General features: G+C 36.1%; 1 protein-coding gene across 1 annotated transcript in view; it reads right to left on the bottom strand.

The window, feature by feature from the left end:
- Nucleotides 1-21,480, bottom strand: part of LOC123565454 (uncharacterized) — a 61,726-nt gene that overhangs the window by 19,359 nt on the left and 20,887 nt on the right. Inside the window, exons 8-17 of the mRNA XM_053549079.1 lie at nucleotides 14,099-21,026; nucleotides 13,483-13,530; nucleotides 12,589-12,670; nucleotides 10,689-11,418; nucleotides 8,544-8,704; nucleotides 7,068-7,193; nucleotides 3,730-3,801; nucleotides 2,456-2,588; nucleotides 1,297-1,455; nucleotides 81-260 (exon numbers count right to left, since the gene is read on the bottom strand). Of these exons, the coding sequence (XP_053405054.1) occupies nucleotides 81-260; nucleotides 1,297-1,455; nucleotides 2,456-2,588; nucleotides 3,730-3,801; nucleotides 7,068-7,193; nucleotides 8,544-8,704; nucleotides 10,689-11,418; nucleotides 12,589-12,670; nucleotides 13,483-13,530; nucleotides 14,099-21,026 (8,619 nt within the window). The remainder of the gene's footprint in view (nucleotides 1-80; nucleotides 261-1,296; nucleotides 1,456-2,455; nucleotides 2,589-3,729; nucleotides 3,802-7,067; nucleotides 7,194-8,543; nucleotides 8,705-10,688; nucleotides 11,419-12,588; nucleotides 12,671-13,482; nucleotides 13,531-14,098; nucleotides 21,027-21,480) is intronic.

The following is a 21,480-nucleotide window of genomic DNA, read 5'->3' as shown; positions in this document are numbered from 1 at the left end:
TGATGACACTCTGTTATATCATTCAAACTGTAGAAATTTACCAATTCAAAGAGCAATATGAAAACAAAACAGTGATTTACCAGTGTGGGATATTTGCGTACAATAACAACGTCTACCATGCCAACAACTCCTCCTTCACCATCAAGACCAGAAAGTGGTATACAGAGGGGTCGTGGGTCTCTCTGGTAACCAAGGATACTGTCCCATGGGGCAGGTCGCGTAGAGTTTCTACAGATCTTCAACATGATGGATGAAGATGCCTGGAAAGAATACAAGACTCAAACTTGAAATACAAACCTCTAACTGCCTATTAAACATTAAACCTGTATTAAACAATGACTGATTGAAAATACAATTTAATAATAGGGTAATATAGTAACTGTCATATTACGCTAATACTGTGAAATCATTTAATTCTGTGGGCATTTTTGTGGGTATTCGAATTCCTATATTTCAACTTAATTTTATTTGTTTATTGGGATTTAATTTTGTAGACAATTGGTTAACAGCTTATTTGTTTTGTTTGTTTTGGGTTAACTGCCGTTTTTCAACAGTACTTCATGTAATTGCGGGCAATTCACCTTGCCAGTTTTCCTTGATTACGTTCCAATAAAAACCTGTTCTCAGCAAGTAAATGTCAACTTCCCCACATGAATCATAGGTGGAGGATCAATGATTTCAGACACAATGTCTTTTATCAAATCACCACTGAGAACATACAACCTGCCCGGGGATCAAACTCATGACCATGCAATCCATAGATCTGCACTCTCCTATTAAACGAAGTGGGCGGGCTGTTGAAAAGCCAAACGTTAGATATCAAATTTGTGATGCCAATAAGTTTAAAGTCACTTTAATAGAACTGAAGACATTGCAATTTTTCAGCTTAAATAGTGGTCAGACCCCTAAATGTCTCTTTCAGAATTAATTCAGGCACAAGCAGGCACCAGGCTAGAATCACTCAACTTTAAGCTGGATGACCCTCTCTGCAATATTTGATGTTTTTGTCTCAATTTGCCATAAAATCCAGCTCAATTACTCTCATATGCAGAACTCTTTATTTAGAGCAGAGGCTGAAGGCTGAGGAACGGGGATGAAAGGCAAGTGGTTCAAAGTCAAGAGCCTTCATCACTAGAACATAGAGGATCTCACCTATAGGGAACAAAACTACAAATTTCTTCTATTAAAACTATTAAGCAGTTACACACAAAAAAACATTTTTTACGCTTAATGTCCATAATGTTATTTTTTACAAAATCTAGGGGGAGAAACCTTGAACAATGAGTTTTTCTTTACCTCTAGTGGGGTGCATGCATCCTCCCCACCCACCAAGTCTGCTCCTGTGATGCAAAGTTTTTGTCCTATACGTATCCTTCCATTCAGAACAAGCTGTGACAGAGGCCAATCAATTTGTGTTGGTATACTGTACCAGCCATCAGTTAATTCAAGCAATACCTGTAAGAACAAAAATATGTTTACTATCATACATTTTTATTAAGGTTTTCAATTATGCCTCTCCTAGGTGAAATGAATAATTGTGCTTGGTGAAATAATTGGTGAAATACTGATTTTATAAAGGAAATAAAATTAATATATTAACTGTTTCAAACAGTGAAAATATCATTTACATTTTTCACTGGTACGAAACTACAGAAAATGAATTATAAATAATTGAAAAATTCTTACAAAATAACTTCATTAAAGATAAAATGTAAAAGAAATCTGGAAACTTCATAGAAATATTTGAAAATCTTTGAAAATAGATATCATGACATCATGAGATGGATATATTGTGTTGTTTTAATCCACCATATGTATTTGCTACTGAAATACAACTAGTGTTAGTAGCATATACAAAACAACCTAATTTTCTCTGGCCATAACAGAGCAAACATTTACTTTAAATCCAAACAGGAGTTATCTAACATGGTTATTTCAGTAGGTTTAACAACTGGGAAGCATTGCGTGATGATCGAATCTTAAGTTGTTACAATGACACAGCTTGGTTTTCTAACTCGAAAAAAAGACTACAATTTGCATTAAATTCAACCAACAGTTTTCTAACTTGTTTAATTTAGTAGATTTGATTACTGGGAAGCATAGTGTGAGGTTTCAATCCAATAAATATAGTTGTAACACCTACTGATAGTTAGTTGCATACAAAACATTAATCAATCTAAGTCGAAAATGGGGCCACAACTGCCAATGACTTCAATCAAGAGTTATCTAACTGTTTCTTACAGTAGGTTTGATGACTAAAAAACCTTGTGTGAAGTTTCAATCCAATACTTGCAACTGTTAATATTCAGATATGATTTTAACCAAGGTGTAATACAACAGCACCATTGGAGTAGAGCAGCTCTCACTACTCTTCAAAGAGTTGAGCTAAAAAGTATGCATAAAAGCAAAAACTACCCTAACTCCAATTTGGTTTAACACTTTGATGGTCTCTTACCTTTTGTTCTATAGTTGGTTTGGACTGATCTACTGCTGTTCCATCTGAACTATATCTTTTTATTGCAGCAACACACAGGACCAGTCTTTTACTTGGTGTATCGTCTCGTTCATATATCTTCTTTATAGCAGACCTAATGAGAAAAATCTTGCATTTAAGTTTGTATGTCTCAGTTTAGTGTCATTTTTTCATGAGTATTTCAGTTATGTAACAGCGGGCAGTTAACTTCACCAATGTTCCTGGACTCAGTACCATTAATGCCCTGTTCTATGTAAGAAACTACGATTCAGTACCAGTATTACCTTGTTCTACGCAAAAAAGTGTCAACTTCTCCACAAAAATCACAGGTGGAGAACAAATGATTTTTGACACACTGACTTTCATCATCTTGTCACAGAGAATATAGGACTCACATGGAGACTGAAATCCTCCTACTGAGCTAAGTCAGCAGTTACCTGCCAAAGCAGCGGAGACATGCAACATTTCTAGAGAGGTAAGATATTGTACAAAGATGACTGAGTGTTAAAGGAGCCAACTGCTCCACATGGAGGAAATGGGTTCAAGTTAACCCAAGTCAAGACTTCACCATCTCCCAATGACACCTGTACCATTTTCTTTTCGGTGATTCCAGTAAGATTAAAGCTTTCAGTACAAGCCAGCTTAAATAGATAATTACAAACTAAACTTTTCTAGGAGACCAAAGTGTAAAGATGCTTATATAGACATTATTTCATGCACAACATGGCAACATAAGAACACAAAACAAGACAACAACACAAGATGGCAACACAGGGTGACAAAACAAGGAGACAAAACAAGACAACACCACAAGGTGGCAACACAGGGTGACAAAACAAGACAACACCACAAATGGCAACACAGGGTGACAAAACAAGGAGACAAAACAAGACAACACCACAAGATGGCAACACAGGGTGACAAAACAAGGAGACAAAACAAGACAACACCACAAGATGGCAACACAGGGTGACAAACATGGAGACAAAACAAGACAACACCACAAGATGGCAACACCGGGTGACAAAACAAGACAACAACACAAAATGGCACCTCTCTAGAACCACAGACCTACAAGCAGGCAGCGTGCCAAATGAATAAGTTGACACAATCACTGGTCACAATGATGTAAAACAGACTTGTCAAATTACTGGTTCAAGTCCTGCTAGACACATTTTCAGTATTCTTACCTATTTTCTCAGTTTAACTTATAAATTCCTTCTTCAGTATAGTTCAATATTCAAAGTAACACTTACCTCTGAGAGAAATCCACTTCTCTATCATATCTGTATTTAAGTTGTAACATTACCATCTCTGGAGTAAGGGACCTTGAAGATATGGATATGCATCTTAATTTATTTAAATGTACACCAGACCCAAATTTCATATTTGGAATAATAAACATTTCCATAGTAGTTTATGTAAATACAAACTTAACTTGTGTATGTATTTAACAGTACTATTATATGTGTAAAGTTTACTATTACACACTTATAGGGTCTTAATGCCTTGTATTAAAATGTGGCTGCCACATTTTTTATGAACATAAAATATATCATTTTCCTGTTCAATCCAATGTCTGATAACTGTTTTCACATGTATTTGTCAAAGGTTTATTTTTTATTATTTTTGGATTTAACGTCACACCGACACATGATAGATCATATGGCAACTTTCCAGCTTTAATAGTATAGGAAGAGCCAAGGTGCCCTTCCATGCATTATTTCATCACGAGCGGGCACCTGGGTAGAAACTAGAACCACCGACCTTCCGTAAGCCAGCTGGATGGTTTCCTCACATGAAGAATTCAATGCCTCAAGTGAGGCTTGAACCCACATTGATGAGGGGCAAGTGATTTGAAGTCAGCGACATTAACCACTCCGCCACGGAGGCCCCTTTGTCATAGCATAATAGAAAGTACTATAAAATGCACTGTTTTGATTATCTCCCTTTATGACACCGACTTCATAATTTCATGTGTAATTTTTCTAACTATTCAATTATCTCCCTTTGCGACCCTGACTTCACAATTTGATGTGTAATATTGAAAGTAGTGTTTTTCTAACCCTACAATTATGTGTAGTCTCTATTTAAACAGCAGTATTATCTGCTTTCAACATAAAATCAAAAGCCTTATGTAAATTTAAACAGGAGGTTGTTCTTGTGGGAAAAGTAATGTTTCCATTTCATCATTACAAAAGGTTTGGTTGTGAAATACATGTACCTAAGGGCAGTAACTCCATGAAAAATATATAACCAGAAGGTATTACTGTCATATCTATTACTTCTTAAAGGTTTAATTAAAACAAGAGGACCATGATGGTCCTGAATCGCTCACCTCTTCCCACATGACCCAGTTTTGAGTATGACGTCGTTTTTTCTATTATTTAACATAGTGACCTAGTTTTTGAGCTCATGTGACCCAGTTTTGAACTTGACCTAGATATTATCAAGATAAAAATTCTGACCAATTTTCATGAAGATCCATTGAAAAATATGGTCTCTAGAGAGGTCACAAGGTTTTTCTATTATTTGACCTATTGACCTAGTTTTCGAAGGTACGTGACCCTGTTTTGAACTTTATCTAGATATCATGTAGGCGAACATTCTCACTAATTTTCATGAAGATCTCATGAAAAATATGGCCTCTAGAGAGGTCATAAGGTTTTTCTATTTTTATACCTACTGGCCTAGTTTTTGACCGCAAGTGACCCAGTTTCGTAACTGACCTAGATATCATCAAGGTGAACATTCAGATCAATTTTCATGAAGATCCATTGAAAAAATATGGCCTCTAGAGAGGTCAAAAGATTTTAATAATTTTAGACCTACTGACCTAGTTTTTGACCGAATTTGACCCAGTTTCAAACTTGACCTAGATATCATCAAGATGAACATTCAGACCAACTTTCATACAGATCCCATGAAAAATATGGCCTTTAGAGAGGTCACAAGGTTTTTCTATTATTTGACCTACTGACCTAGTTTTTGAAGGCACGTGACCCATTTTCGAACTTGACCTAGATATCATCAAGATGAACATTCAGACCAACTTTCATACAGATCCCATGAAAAGCATGGCCTCTAGAGAGGTCACACGGTTTTTCTATTATTTGACCTACTGACCTAGTTTTTGACGGCTCGTGACCCACTCTCGAACTTGACCTAGATATCATCAAAGTGAACATTCTGACCAATTTTCATGCAGATCTCGTGAAATATATGGCCTCTAGAGAGGTCACAAGGTTTTTCTATTTTTAGACCTACTGATCTAGTTTTTGACTGCATGTAACCCAGTTTCGATCTTTTCCTAGAAATCATCTAGATGAACATTCTGACCATCTTTCATACAGATCCCATGAAAAATAAGGCCTTTAGAGAGGTCACAAGGTTTTTCTATTATTTGACCTACTGACCTAGTTTTTGACAGAATTTGACCCAGTTTCAAACTTGACCTAGATATCATCAAGGTGAACATTCAGACCAACTTTCATACAGATCCCATGAAAAATATGGACTTTAGAGAGGTCACAAGGTTTTTCTATTATTTGACCTACTGACCTAGTTTTTGAAGGCACGTGACCCATTTTCGAACTTGACCTAGATATCATCAAGATGAACATTCAGACCAACTTTCATACAGATCCCATGAAAAGCAAGGCCTCTAGAGAGGTCACAAGGTTTTTCTATTATTTGACCTACTGACCTAGTTTTTGATGGCTCGTGACCCACTCTCGAACTTGACCTAGATATCATCAAAGTGAACATTCTGACCAATTTTCATGCAGATCTCATGAAATGTATGGCCTTTAGAGAGGTCACAAGGTTTTTCTATTTTTAGACCTACTGACCTAGTTTTTGACTGCACGTAACCCAGTTTTGAACTTGTCCTAGATATCATCTAGATGAACATTCAGACCAACTTTCATACAGATCCCATGAAAAATATGGCCTTTAGAGAGGTCACAAGGTTTTTCTATTATCTGACCTACTGACCTAGTTTTTGATGGCACGTGACCTAGTTTCGAACTTGACCTAGATATCATCAAGGTGAACGTTCTGACTGATTTTCATGAAGATCTTATGAAATATATGGCCTCTAGAGAGGTCACAAGGTTTTTCTATTTTTAGATCTACTGACCTAGTTTTTGAAGGCACGTAACCCAGTTTCGAACTTGACCTAGATATCATCAAGATAAACATTCTGACTAATTTTCATGAAGATATTATGAAATATATGGCCTCTAGAGAGGTCACAAGGTTTTTCTATTTTTAGAACTACTGACCTAGTTTTTGATGGCACGTGACCCAGTTTCGAACTTGACCTAGATATCATCAAGATGAACATTCTGACCAACTTTCATAAAGATCCCACAAAAAATGTGACCTCTAGAGTTGTCACAAGCAAAAGTTTACGCACGCACGCACGCAAGGACTGACGGACGGACGACGGACACTGCACGATCACAAAAGCTCACCTTGTCACTTTGTGACAGGTGAGCTAATTAATCAGAAAATCATAGTTTTGCCATGTAGAATTCTTTTGGGATTTTGATAAAAAAGAGAGTGTTTAGCAAGTTTGTTGTTCATGTACCTAGTTCTCAAACAAGTTGATGTGTTCTCATAGGCAGCAAGTTTCCAAACTATCCATCTATAGTGGTTATACACCCAGGACTCACTGATCAGCTTAGCATCTACCCCTTCTACAGTGAGAAATGCTCTGAAAGACACAGGCATTAACAATCGAGAAGTAAGCTCACTGTCTGCTTTGGACAATCGGAGCTGCAGTTTAATACAGGTGGCTGCTACAGCAAGTTTGAATGTATTTGCCTTTGTTTGGAGGCATTAGCTCTCCATGATATTACCGTAAAAACAGCAGATATTTTCTAAGCATTTCAACCAAATTCAGCTGACAGTCTTAAATGTAATTATTATTCCATCTCAATATTTACATATTCCATACAAGAAGTATAAAGAATTTACAGTAAAAATTAACTCATGTTAAATTCAAAATAGAGCTGTCACTGGAGTGACGAATTATACCCCCACAATATGGCCTTGTCACAGAACTATGCCAATGTCAAAGCCGAACTTGCTTGACATCTGACCTATTGACCTCTAAATCAATAGAAGTCATCTGCTAGTCATGACCAATCTCCCTATGAAGTTTCATAATCCTCGGCCCAAGTGTTCTTCATAATCCTCGGCCCAAGTGTTCTCAAGTTATTGCCCAGAAAAGGTTTAAATGTTCCAGGTCACTCTGACCTTTGACCTTTGGAGCTCAAAACCAATAAGGGTCATCTGCTGGTCATGACCAACCTCCCTATTAAGTTTCGTGATCCTAGTCCCAAGCGTTCAACAGTTATTGTCTGAAAATCATTTAAATGTTTCGGGTCACTGTGACCTTGACCTGTGTTCTACTGACCTCAAAATCATAAGGGGTCATCTGCTGGTCATAACCAACCTCCCTATCAATTTTCATGATCCTAGGCCTAAGCATTCTCAAGTTATCATCCGGAAACCATTTAACTGTTTCGTGTTATTGTGACCCTGACCTTTGACCTACTAACCTCAAAGTCAAATACGACCTGTATTTCATCATGTTACACATGTGCACAAAAATTTGTAATCCTAGACCCAAGCATTCTCAAGTTATCATCCGGAAACCATTTAAATGTTCAGGGTCGCTGTGACCTTGACCTTTGACCTACTGACCCCAAAGTCGAACTTGACCTGTATTTTCTGATGTTACACCTGTGTACCAAAAACTATTTAAATCGATCAAGCCTTTCATGAGTTATCATCCAGAAACCATGAACACCAATGGACCAACCGACTGACCAACCGAACAACCGCTAAGCTCACTCCTATATATCCCCCCAACCTCATTTTGTGGGGGTATAACAAATTATAAAATCATGAAATAACATCTAGCAAACATATTTGCAAAATACATGACAATTGTAACATCGCGGTAATACAAAGCATTGATAAATTTCATTCTAAGTTTGGTTGTTCATTCTGCTGTGCTATTTCAATACTAGTTTGATAAAAAAAATCTGCAACCTACCTGTAAAATTCCTCCTTGCCGATCTTTCCAGCATCATCAGGAACAAGGTAAGCCCTGTCTCCTATTGAAATATGTGCCATGTTTTTACCATAATGAGACTCCATTGAAAACTTGTGATTTGCAGCACTTCCTGATGTCACATGTAGTGGCCTTTCCAATTCCTAACACAATTAACATGCACCAAAATTTATAATAGTTACAACAAGCAACAAGGTAATGACAATCATCAAAGACTGCTTGACCTGATAATTTAAAACAAAGAACCAAAACTATGCCAATGCTAATTAGCTACCCTTTCATCAAAACAGGTGCATAATCAGATTATTCTATCAAAAGCTGATAACATACGTAACACTACATTATGTCTTAGCAGTCAAAAAGAAACAGGAGGTTTCCTTACTTCAAGAAATATGTCTGCTCACATAACACAACAAGAAATGCGGCAATGCAACGAAACCAGGTTTTCAACACTTTTCATAAGAATAAACAAGAGTGCCGCCAAGCAGGCCAATATACGCCCGAAGGCTTACATCATAGGATGGGAGCAAAATTTTAAGAACTTGACTGCTGAAGCCCCAAAGGACTAGAACAACAAAAGGAAAACTTCAAAAAACAAATCTAAGTCCACAAAAAAAAAATTCAAAGTCTACAAAAAATCCTTATCAGGTACAGGTATGTAAAAATACACCTTAAAATTGGAGGTACCATCCATGTTGTACCACAGAAAAGTGGTCTCGGTTTTTCCCTACGGCCAATAATAAAAAAGTTTCAAAATAAGCTATTTATAGTAACATAAAAGGGAAGTAATTCAAAAAAAAAATTATTGTAAGTACAAAAAAAAGAGATCTGCCAAATAAAAACAAGAGCACTGCAATGCAGAGCAATATACACAAAGCAAAGTCATATATGACCTTTGACCCTTAAGTGTGACCTTGACCTTGAAGCGAGTCATCCGGAACATGCACTCTGCACATCGTTGCAATGTGGTGAACATTTCTGCCAAGTTTCTTTGAAATCCTTCCAGCAGTTCAAGAGTTACAGAGCGGCGTCTGGGTGTGGTGAACATTTGTGTCAAGTTTCTTTGAAATCCTTCTACCGGTTCAAGAGTTACAGAGCGAACACGAAACAAACTGATATGACCTTTGACTCCTAAGTGTGACCTTGACCTTGAAGCGAGACATCCGGAACATGCACTCTGCATGTCGTCTGGGTGTGGTGAACATTTGTATCAAGTTTCCTTGAAATCCTTCAAGGGGTTCAAGAGTTACAGAGTGGACACGAAATTGCTAACGGACAGACGGACAGACAGACAGACGGACACCAGCGTCATAACATAATACGTCCCTTCGGGCGTATAAAAAGTATACTGAATCACAGTGCACCACTTTAAAGCAAAACCCTAACCCTAACCCTATTTTTAGTAACAATGACCTTGACCTTGATCCCAGAAACCCCAAAATCAATCCCAAGCTACAACTTTATATAAGTTTTCTATACACCAAGTTTCATCATGATAGCTCATTCCTAAGTTAAGTTATTGACCGGAAACCCTTTTTCTATTTTAAGTAACAGTGACCTTGACCTTGACCCCAGAAACCCCAAAATCAATCCCAGCCTTTGTCTTGATATAAGCTACATACATACCAAGTTTTATTCAAATATCTTTAACGAAACAAAAGTTATTGACTGGAAACACCAGTTTGACGCCGCCGCCCTCCCATCCGCCCGCCCGCCCGCCCAACCAACGACATACCCCAATCTAATAACTCAGGTTTTCATTGAAAACCTGGTTAATAAAGCATAAATCTATGGATCATTGGGTCCTAACTTCAGTCCCCTTGTGAGGCTTATATTCTCCATAATTTTTTAAAACATCATGTCTGAAACCATTTGTCCTCCACCTCCGATTCATGTTGAGACGTTGACACTTGCAGATAGAACAAATTTGAACAGGTATAGAATCTAGAAACAATAGTCACATTAGCTGTGCACCATTACATGACTAAAATGTTGAAAAAAGACAGCTCTAAATCAGAAACAAACACACAAGTTTAGAATTCTTCCTGAACCCAAGGATGACATATCTTATCCCAGTTATACTTAAAGTCAGCTATCCAGATACGTAATTGTATTTCTGATTCTTACCTTATCAAGTCTATCAACTACATCTCTAAGTTTCCATTTATTGTCCCTCTGCTTCACGTTCCATAACTTTCCAACAACTGGACGAACCCTGTTTGCTGCTTTTCCTTTAATAATATCATCCTGATGTCTCCGTGCCTCTACCAGCATGCAATAATAGACATCGTCCTCATCTTGGCTGAACGAATCAAACTCATTATTTTGCGAAGCCTGTGCTGCATCTGGTACTTCAGTATTCAAATTTTCCTTCGTATCAATGGAAACTGTCTCAATGTTGACATTATTGTTCCCTTTAGAATCTAAAGTTTGCTGATTAGCCCCATTATTAACAGTGCATTCATTAAAAGTTTTACTGCTTTCTGGTTTACTATCATCATAAGCAACTTTCTCCTGCCTACAAATTTGATTTTTATTATCAAAATCATTCTTCTGGGAAACAGGTTTTACCGATGTCGAAAGTTTTTCCGATTCCTCAGAGCCTTGATTAACACTAGTATAGTGCTTCTCCTTGCAATCTCCTGAAGGATACATGTCTGATGTGTTCAATTTCCCAGACAACTGACCTCTATGACTTCCATCCCCATGACCCACTATTGAAACTGACCCAGATTTTGCAGGACTGAGTTTATCAGAAGCAATGTCCGGTTTTTCTGGTGTATTCCTATATGGTGTCTGGAACGAAGATTTGACACCAAAGTTTGGCTTACCAGGACTGTTATGTTGAACTTCTTGTCTAAAATGAGAAAGAACAGTTTTTATGTGACAAATCCTCTTATCAATATCAAACCAAGGGAAGTAATTTTCAGGTAAGATCCAAAACTAGCATATGTATGTAGGTAAACTTAACAAAACCATCTAAACATTTGTGAGCACATCATTTATAAACAAGAGCTGTCAGTGGACAGCGCGCTCGACTATTCTCAGTGCTTGATAGTATAATATAAGCAATGAGTAAAACTTTAACATTACAATAAGCATATTCTAAGTCGAAAAGGGGCCATAATTCAGTCAAAATGCTTGATAGAGTTGCCTACTCCTTTTTACAGACTGGGGTCATGATGGTAAACAAGTATGCAAAATATGAAAGCAATATCTCAATGGACTTTGAAAATATTTGGGGTGGTACGCAAACTTTAACATTTATTCCAAGTCGAAAAGGGGTCATAATTCAGTCAAAATGCTCGATAGAGTTGCCTCCTCCTTTTTACAGACTGGGGTCATGATGGTAAACAAGTATGCAAAATATGAAAGCAATATCTCAATGGACTTTGAAAATATTTGGGGTGGTACCCAAACTCACGCCGGGGTGAGTAGGATAGCTCCCCTATTCTTCGAACAGTCGAGCTAAAAATTATCTAAAGCAAAAGAAAATGGGCCTAACTCCTCACATAAAAACCTTGACCTTTTGACCTTGCATGTTACAATCAGAGTTTGGTATTATTCTGACCAACTGTTTCAGTGGAGAAAATGCTTCTAAAAGTAAGAAATTCAATTTTGTTTAACCCTTAGACTGCTGGCGGCAGTAATTCTGCCTTTGCCACCAGTGCAGACCAAGATCAGCCTGCACATCCGTGCAGTCTGATCATGGTCTGCACTGTTCGCTATTCAGTCAGTAAATTTTCAGTATACACCCCTTCGAATAATAAATGGTATTGCCCAAATTGAATGATGGACCAGTCCATTATAGAAATTTAGCAGGCTAAGGGTTAAAGATGATGAATGAAAGATGTGGGACCATTTTGACTTCAAATGTTGTGAAACAGGTATAAAGTTTCATGGTCTCAACCAAATTATCTTTTGTTTTGATTGACATATTTCATATATGAATTCTATGTCCTGATGAATTTTATTTTACTGATTGTAACAACCATAAAATCTGAAGGGAAGACATTAAATATTCTACCTTACTGCTCTGTTATCCAAGGATTTACAGAAAACAGGTTTGAAAGGTCTAAATCCAGGGTGTCTTTTGTCTGTTGCTGCCACTGTAATGTAAAACAGGACACACTAAAACCTATTCTTAAAAGGGAACACATCAAGATTCATGTCAAATCTATTGACATTTAGAAACTACAAAACATACTTTCTTCTCCAGAATGTCTCTGAGTCAACCATGCACCAAGACCTGTATCACTGACATCAGTATTTTTTAAAATTCAAGGGCCATAATTCAGTACTGCCTGGGCCAATTTGGCTACTTACCGAACTTGGATGAGGACTTATTGGCAAACACATTTTCAAGTTTGGTGAAGATCAGATGAGAAATGTTCGACATAGAGCATGGACAAGATTTGTGACAGACTGACGGATGGACAGACACACAGACAGACAGGAGTAAACCAATACGTCTCCCACCAGAGTGGTGTGGAAGACATAATAGAAAGTGACGAGTGTTTCAGTAAATTCCAGGTAGCAAACTTAAGAATTATTTACCACAGCAGCCATTTGCTGCAATTTCATGAAAGTGACTAAACTGTTTTCATGTGGCCATTTAAATGGGTTTTTTTTTTCTAATATAAAATTCTAATACATGTTGTATGTATATAATGCCCTGAAAGTGATTTTGTTATATAAGGCCATTATAAGGTGAAAAGGTCACCATAATGACTTAAAATTGTGTTGGTGTGACATAAAACCAAACTAAAATGCAAATATTCATGTGTATTCAGAATAAATTTGACCCAATTCTGGCCAAGTTTTTTTTTTTTCTGAAAAAGGACCAGACTGTTATTGTCATTTATTTTTAATAAAATACTTTTGAAAAACTTTAGTGAGCATAAAAAAATCAACAAATTACCTGCATGAGTACTTTTAACTGGCTTTCTCCTGCTCAATGGTCCTTCATCTGAAATATTCAAAATCCTGACAATGTATACAAAAAAAAAAAGTTTCAATCAATGCCATGAAGAGGTATCTAACTAAACAATCTTTTAATTATTAATAGCAACATAAAGTTTTGAGGTCTCGGGTTCAAGAGTAACAACCCTTAATTGCCATATTTCACATTTTTAACATACTGGATGCCATATTTCAATAACACAATGTCACATTTCTTCAACATGTTAATGTCACGTTTCTAGAGAAATAAAACACAAAACCTAGATAAGTTTGGAAATGTGTGCAATATTCCCAATATCACCAGTTATGATTTTTCAAATACAAATAATATAAATTGGACTTTTCTGTATGAATTCTACTTTCACTTTTTGACATCATTTATCAAAAAAAAAAAAAAAAAAAAAATCATCTTGGGTAAAGGTTATTTTTGTCAAGTTCATTTGGTTTATTTTAATATTTAGAACTTATTTGCTTTACATATAAAAAAGTGACATGCAACTTTCATTTCAGATGGCAGTGACATCTTATTTAATCCACAAATACTTACATGTCATCATTTATTAAAACATAATCACCTGAAAGATTTTGTACCAGTTTTCTTTCTCTCCTCATGTCCAGCTTTCTTCTTTTCATGGCCATTCCAAATACCACTTCAAGATCTTCACCCATTCCCTCACTTTCATTTTCATCTTTATTTAACTGAGCTAAATGATTATCTGGTCTAGAGCTTCCCGAGACTGCATTTGACTCTTCCATACACCCATCTTTACCATGTTTCAAGGCTTCTTCTGATATTTCAACTGCATCAACTGCAGTTCCAGAAGCTGTGCTAAACCCAACAAATTTTGGAACACTTTCAGCTTCGTCAGAGTCAACATCATCTTTAAATTTTCCTTTTGCATACTTTAGTGACTTTTCAGACACCTGGACTTTTGTACCAGAAGCAGTGCTAAAACCATCAAATTTTGGAACATTTTCAGCTTTATCAGAGTCATCACCATCTGTAAACTGTCCTTTTGCATACTTGAGTGCCTTTTCAGACACCTGGACTATTGTACCAGATGCTGTGCTAAAGCCATCAAATTTTGCAACATTATCAGCTTTGTCAGTGTCCCAATCATCTGTTAATTGTCTTTGTACAAACTTAAGTGCTTTTTCAGACACCTCAACTTTAGTCTCAGATGCTGTGCTAAAACCATCAAATTTTAAAATGTTTTCAGTTTCGTCAGAGTCAACATCATATGTTAACTGACCTCTTGCATACTCGAGTGCCTTTTCAGACACTTGGACTTTTGTACCAGATGCTGTGTTAAAGCCAACAAATTTTGGAACATTTTCAACTTTGTCAAGTCCACTGCCATCTGTAAACTGTCCTTTGGCATACTTGAGTGCCTTTTCAGACACCTGGACTTTTGTACCAGATGCTGTGCTAATGCCATCAAATTTTGCAACATTATCAGCTTTGTCAGTGTCCCAATCATCTGTTAATTGTCTTTGTACAAACTTAAGTGCTTTTTCAGACACCTCAACTTTAGTCCCAGATGCTGTGCTAAAACCATCAAATTTTAAAATATTTTCAGTTTCGTCAGAGTCAACATCATCTGTTAATTGTCCCCTTGCATACCTGAGTGCCTTTTCAGACACTTGGACTTTTGTACCAGATGCTATGCTAAAGCCAACAAATTTTGGAACATTTTCAACTTTGTCAAGTCCACTGCCATCTGTAAACTGTCCTTTTGCATACCTGAGTGCCCTTTCAGACACTTGAACTTTTGTACCAGAAGCTGTGCTAAAACCATCAAATTTTGGAACATTTTCAGCTTTATCAGAGTCATCACCATCTGTAAACTGTCCTTTTGCATACTTGAGTGCCTTTTCAGACACCTGGACTTTTGTACCAGATGCTGTGCTAAAGCCAACAAATTCTGGAACATTTTCAACTTTTTCAAATCCATCAACATCTGTAAATTGCCCTTTTGCATACCTGTGTGCCTTTTCAGATACCTTAACTTCTGTACCAGAAGGCGTGCTAAAACCATCAAATTTGGGAACATTTTCAGCTTTATCACCATCTGTAAACTGTACTTGAGAAGCTGTGCTGAAACCATCTAAGTCATGTAATTTTACAGTTATGCCAACAGCTTTATCAGTATCTACTAACTTTTCTGTAGCGCATGTTAAGGCACTTTCTGATACAGAAATTGCATTCCCTGATGCAGTGCTAAAACTAGTAAATTCCGTTCTTGTATCAGATATGTACATCATTTCATCAGAATCGTCTGATTTTTCATATGCGTTGTCTGACACACATACTTTACTTCCGGAGGCGGTACTAAAAGCAACTAACTCTGGTTTCTCTCTATTTCTTTCAAATGATTTATCAGAATCTTTAAGCTTTTCTTTAGCATACTTCATGGCCTTTTCTGATACACAAATTTTATTTCCTGAAGCTGTACTAAACCCAGAAAAATCTTTACTATTGCCACTTCTGTTCTCAGTTCTATTAAAATCATCACCAGCTAAATTTGTCTCAACTTGGTTTGAGGTACTTTGAGACTCAAGGATTTTACTGTTAGATGGTACACTACAATCAAACAACACTGAAATGGATTCAAGATTGTCAGTTTCGTCATCATTTGCTAATGCCTTTTTTGCATGTTTTAATGCTTTATCTGATACTTGCACTCTCTTTCCAGAAGCTGTGCTGAAACCAACAAAATCTGGATTTTTCTCAAGTGGACTAATTTCAATGGTGGTTTTGATAGCTTTCAAAGCTTTTTCACATTTTTCTGCACAGGGTAGTTGCATGTTACCAGGCTTTTTTAACTTAAATGATTCTTGTCTATAACCATCCACATCATTCTCTGAGACATCTAAAAATTCCTCACCCATTGCATCAGTATTTCCTAAAGGTTCTTTGGCATGTCTAAGAGCTGTCCCTGAGACCTCTACCTTTTGACCAGAGGCTGTACTAAACCCATAGAAATTGGAAACCTCACCTGGCTTTGAAAACTCTCCAATACTTTTCAATTCTTCTCTAAATTCATCAGCTAAAGTTTCTTGAGCATATTTCAGTGTTGTTTCCGAGGTATCAACTTCTCTTCCTGTACTACTAAAACTTGCGAAAGACACAAAATGATTATCCATTAGAGACTTTTTCCCCTTTTCAACTTTTATATTGCTCTCATCAGCACTTGTTAATGTTTCTTTTGAATGTTTCAAAGCATTCTCAGATACCTCAACGTTACTTTCAGAAGCTGTACTGAAACCACAGACCTTTGATGCATGATCAGTTTTTGATTTCTCTTTTACAATTTCCTTGTCTAAATTCAGTTCACTATTACCATTGGAAGATAGTTTTAAAAGATCAAGGTTTGCCCGAGATATCTCAACATGTCTTGATGCCATTCCAAAATCTTTATTTGCTGGTTTATGTTCATTCTTAGAACTTTTTCTTACACTATCAAGCCTCTCTTCCGCACTTGCTAATGTTTCTGTGGCATATTTCAATGCTTTTTCAGACACTTCAACCTTCTTTCCAGAGGCAGTATTAAATCCACAAAACTTTGGCATTAAATTACTTTCTGGTAACCTTATAACATTATCCATGTTCTCTCTGCATTCTTTTAAAACTGACACATTTTCTTTAATTGGATTAAGTGCTGATAACAACTCTGAACTTGTTGAAACACTGCTGTCTTTCATTTCATCAAGATTTAAACTCTCTGGTACAATATGATCATCAGATGAATTTCTAATTTTGTCACACATATAACCCACATTGACATCAATTACAGGTTTTCTTGATATCTCAACACTATCATCACTTGAAGCCTGTTTCAGAGGACACAATTCTATCGACTTTTCCTCTTCCACATCATTTTCAACATCCATCCCATCTAATGTCTGTTTTGCAACTTTCAGTGCTTCAGATGATATACTGACTGACTTTCCACTAGCAGTTTGAAAAGAGCAAACTGATTTTACTTTGTCCTTACAAGACAATAAAGAATCAATACATTTTGTATCCAATACATGCATTTCGTTCCATACATTACTTTTAAGTCCTCTATTTGATTTGATGTCTTCATCTGAATTATTTCCATTAGATGTGTTGGACAAATGTGAACTAGAACGGTTGCTACTATCATTCCAAATCTCTTCTGTCAGGCTTTCCATATTTTCTACTGTGGTTACATCCATGGACTTCTTTGATTCTTTCAATGCAGCCTCAGAGATACTGACAGATTTACCACTTGCAGTCTGAAAGAAACATGGAATAGGATTGATATACTTTTGGTCAAGAGTGTTCTCAGACAATTTACCATTTTCCAATGTGTCACCACACTTTTGATCGAATTTTCTAAAAACTTCTTCTTCAATGGTTTCTGGCAGTTTCATCTGCTTACCAGTAAATGATTTATTATCATCAAAATAGTTTCTAGTCTGATTCATGTGAGAGCTATCTATGCACTGAGAACCTTCCTTATCCACTACTTTATTTCTTTTCTTATCCCCAATATTTTCATTAGAATAAGATTTTCCCACATAACTTTCATTTTCCTCCTCAAGTTTTAAGAAATATGTTTCACTGCCATTGTCCAAATAATGATCATCAGTGTTCCCCTGATTCTCATCACATTTAGATAACAGTTTTGCAGCAGATCTTATCGCTTTCTTGGGAATACATACTGCTTTTCCAGATGCTGTTGAGAAACCAACAAAACCCTTATTTACAGTGGTATTTTCATTAAAGTCATTACAAAACCCTTTCTTTTTCCTTTCAATGTCAACACCTTTTACAGTTGTTTGTCCATTTTCTCTTCCATCAATTTTTTCTATGACATCAGACTGAGTATTTTTCCCTTTTGTCTCATTATTTTCAGGTTCAAGTGTTCCTTTATCCACTTTCTCACTGTTAGGATTGTCTGCATTATCTAATCTTGAACATTTCAACTCTAGTCCATTGTCATTCACTGAAACCATTTCAGTAAATTCCATTTCCTCATCAAACATTTGACTAAACCCGTCAAAGTCAGCATTACTTATACTTACAGTTGAATCTCCAACAGTTTTACTGTCATCAAAACAATTTGACTCCATAATGTTGCTGGTATTCGCTTCAGCAAAGTTTCTGTTGGACATGCAAATAATGTCATTGAAACTAGTGTCATTATTGACCTTTGGAAGGTCTACATTACTATCATCATGTTTCTCTGTTGATCCATGGTAAACAATATTTCTATCATTTACTAACTTTACCTTATCTTGACACTTTCCAGGTCTGTCTTGATTGGCTTCATAAGTCTGCAAACAACTTATTTTCATTTCTGGATTGTCAGTATTATTTGCTTTGGTAACATCTGTTATGTATTTCCCAACAGAATCCTTGTACTCTTCATTGCTAGACTTAGCTACTTTTACATTGTTGTCAGTGTCATTTCCCCAGTCTTTTCTTTTTGACTGTGGATATTTATCTTGATTAGATAATTTTGTAATCTTTGGTGGCTTAAAGGGTCGGAACCCTTTCGGCTTATTTGTTTTTTCTGCAAACTGTTTCAATGGATGTTCTTCCTTTGATCCAGTATCAACACAAATATGTTTTTCTTGATTTATTTGTACTTCTCTTTTCTTTTTGAAGTTTTCTAAGTTTTTCAATTCATTTTCAATACTTTGAGAATTATTTTCCATTTCATATCTTCTTAACTCTTTTTCAAATTCTAATTTTAATCTTTCAGCAACTGAAATTCTGCCTGGATCTTTTCCTCCATTTATAGACAATTTCTGCCTAGGAGCATAAGCTTTCTTTGAAGAAATATCAGCTCCTTTCACTCCTTCAAAATCAATTTTTGTAGCTAAAGATTCTTTCAATGTCCAACAATCAGAAGAAAATCCAACATTTCTGTCTTTCTCATTGGGACAACTTCTAGCCGTATTCCCCTGAAGCGCTAGTCTATTCATAGGTAGTATGTTATCTCTTTCCCTTTCATCAAGATCTACAGATACATCCAAACTAGATACCTTATCAGTATTAGTGTCTGTCAAAAGTTTTTCAGCTTGTTTTAATCTTTCTTCATTAAAATTCAAAGATTTGCCACTAGCTGTATGAAACCCTACAAACTTACTGTCTTGTTTAGACTGGTCATATGCTATCATTATATTTTTATTTGTCTCTTGCAATTTCAGCTCAGCATCTTTACTACAACATCTATCTATCAATGGCTTTGAAATATCTTTTTCAATGTTTTGTTGTTTAACAGCTTCAAAATTTTCCTTCACTGGCAGTCTTTCACTTAAATTTTCAATTTTATCCAGTGCCCTCTTATCAAGCTCTAAGTTTTCATCAACATTATCTGAAGCAGTTGAAACACCTTTTTCATTTACCACATCAGTTTCTACGTTTAGTTCTACTAATTTTTTGGCACACTCATTTGGTTCATTTTTACTTTTGTTGACATTTTTAAGTTCTTTAAAGACCTTTGAACTTGCAATATCTTCTTTAATGTCACCTATGTCTGTCTTTACATCTTCCACACAAAGAAGATCCTCACTGGGCTCCATCTCATCATCACACCATTCAGAGAACTCAAAATCTTCCATAAAATCATCCTCAAAGCCATATTCCTTTGTTTCTTTCTTTGTTTCTTCACTTACAGCGATATGCTCCTTACATATTGTGCTACAAGAACCTGGACTGAATCTCTCTTCTTGTAGTAGGCTTGCTGCTTTTTCTAAAGCTTTGTCCTGTACACGAAGTTCTTTTCCAGAGGCTGACTGGAATCCTTTGAAAACATTGCTATCTATTCTTAACACATTCAAACTCTGATCATTAACAATGTCTTCTGTTAACTCTGAGGATACAGATTTGCCATCAGGAAACCTTGGTGTAGCTGCTTCTGTATGTTTGACTAACAAATCAATATTTTTTCTAGTAGCAGGTTTGAGTCCATTCATTAAATCTGCCCCATTGTTTTCTTCTAACACTTTAAACTCTAAATTTGTCTTACTTTCTAGATTATCTTCCTCGAATAAATTTGCTGCTTTTGCAATAGCTTCTGGTGGAATATTTAGGGTCTTTCCAGATGCACACTGAAATCCTGTAAATGAATTACTTGGATTGTCTAGTTCAGAATAGTGTGACCCATCTTTAAGTCTGCCTTTAATTTCAGTCTTTGTCAAAACTTCATCATATTTATTTTTGAAGTCTTTTTGAAAATCCTTTACAGGCAAAGGCAAAACGTTTCCTGAAGAAGACTGGTTTTCTTCTACCAAAGTATTTCTTATTGTCTTTTTCAACTCTGTATGAGTATATACTTGTTTTACATCTTTGACTGAATCATGAACATCATTCACTGACTTCTTACTCTCATTCTCTTTAGATTCTTCTTGAAGTAAAGTGGCGGCTTTTTCTAAAGCTTGTTGTGGTATGTGTACTGGTCTGCCTGCAGCGGACTGGAACCCACAAACTGCAGAGAACTGTTGCTTAGTTAAGCTTTCCACATTCTGGAAGATACAAAACACAAGCATTATCACATTGTGAAACTGAAAATTTAATTTTTACTTAATATTAAAGGAAATTGTATTTATCCAACTGACAAAAACATATTTTAACAAGATTCAGTTTCTTGACTTCAGTAATTGATTTCATACCTTATCTTTCACATGGTTCATACAGAATATCAGAGACAAAATTCAAGTACTTTTCAAGGACTTTTTACAATTTTTCAAGCACTATTTTTTTCAAAACCATGACCTAATCTGAACTTTTATTATGTAATGCAAAAATAAAACAACCATCACTTGTCACACCTTTGAAAATGATGTAATTCGATTATTAGATTGATGTGATTATTTTGCTAAGGTTTAACGCTTTTCTTGTGATTTTTTAGTGCACTCCTACTAATGATACCTCAAAATTTTGTCACACGACGTACAAATACACTTCGTTCTGTCTGCT

The sequence above is a fragment of the Mercenaria mercenaria genome, chromosome 8 (genome assembly GCF_021730395.1).
Source record: "Mercenaria mercenaria strain notata chromosome 8, MADL_Memer_1, whole genome shotgun sequence".
Lineage (NCBI taxonomy): Eukaryota > Metazoa > Mollusca > Bivalvia > Venerida > Veneridae > Mercenaria > Mercenaria mercenaria.
This window is presented reverse-complemented; position numbering and strand designations above follow the sequence as displayed.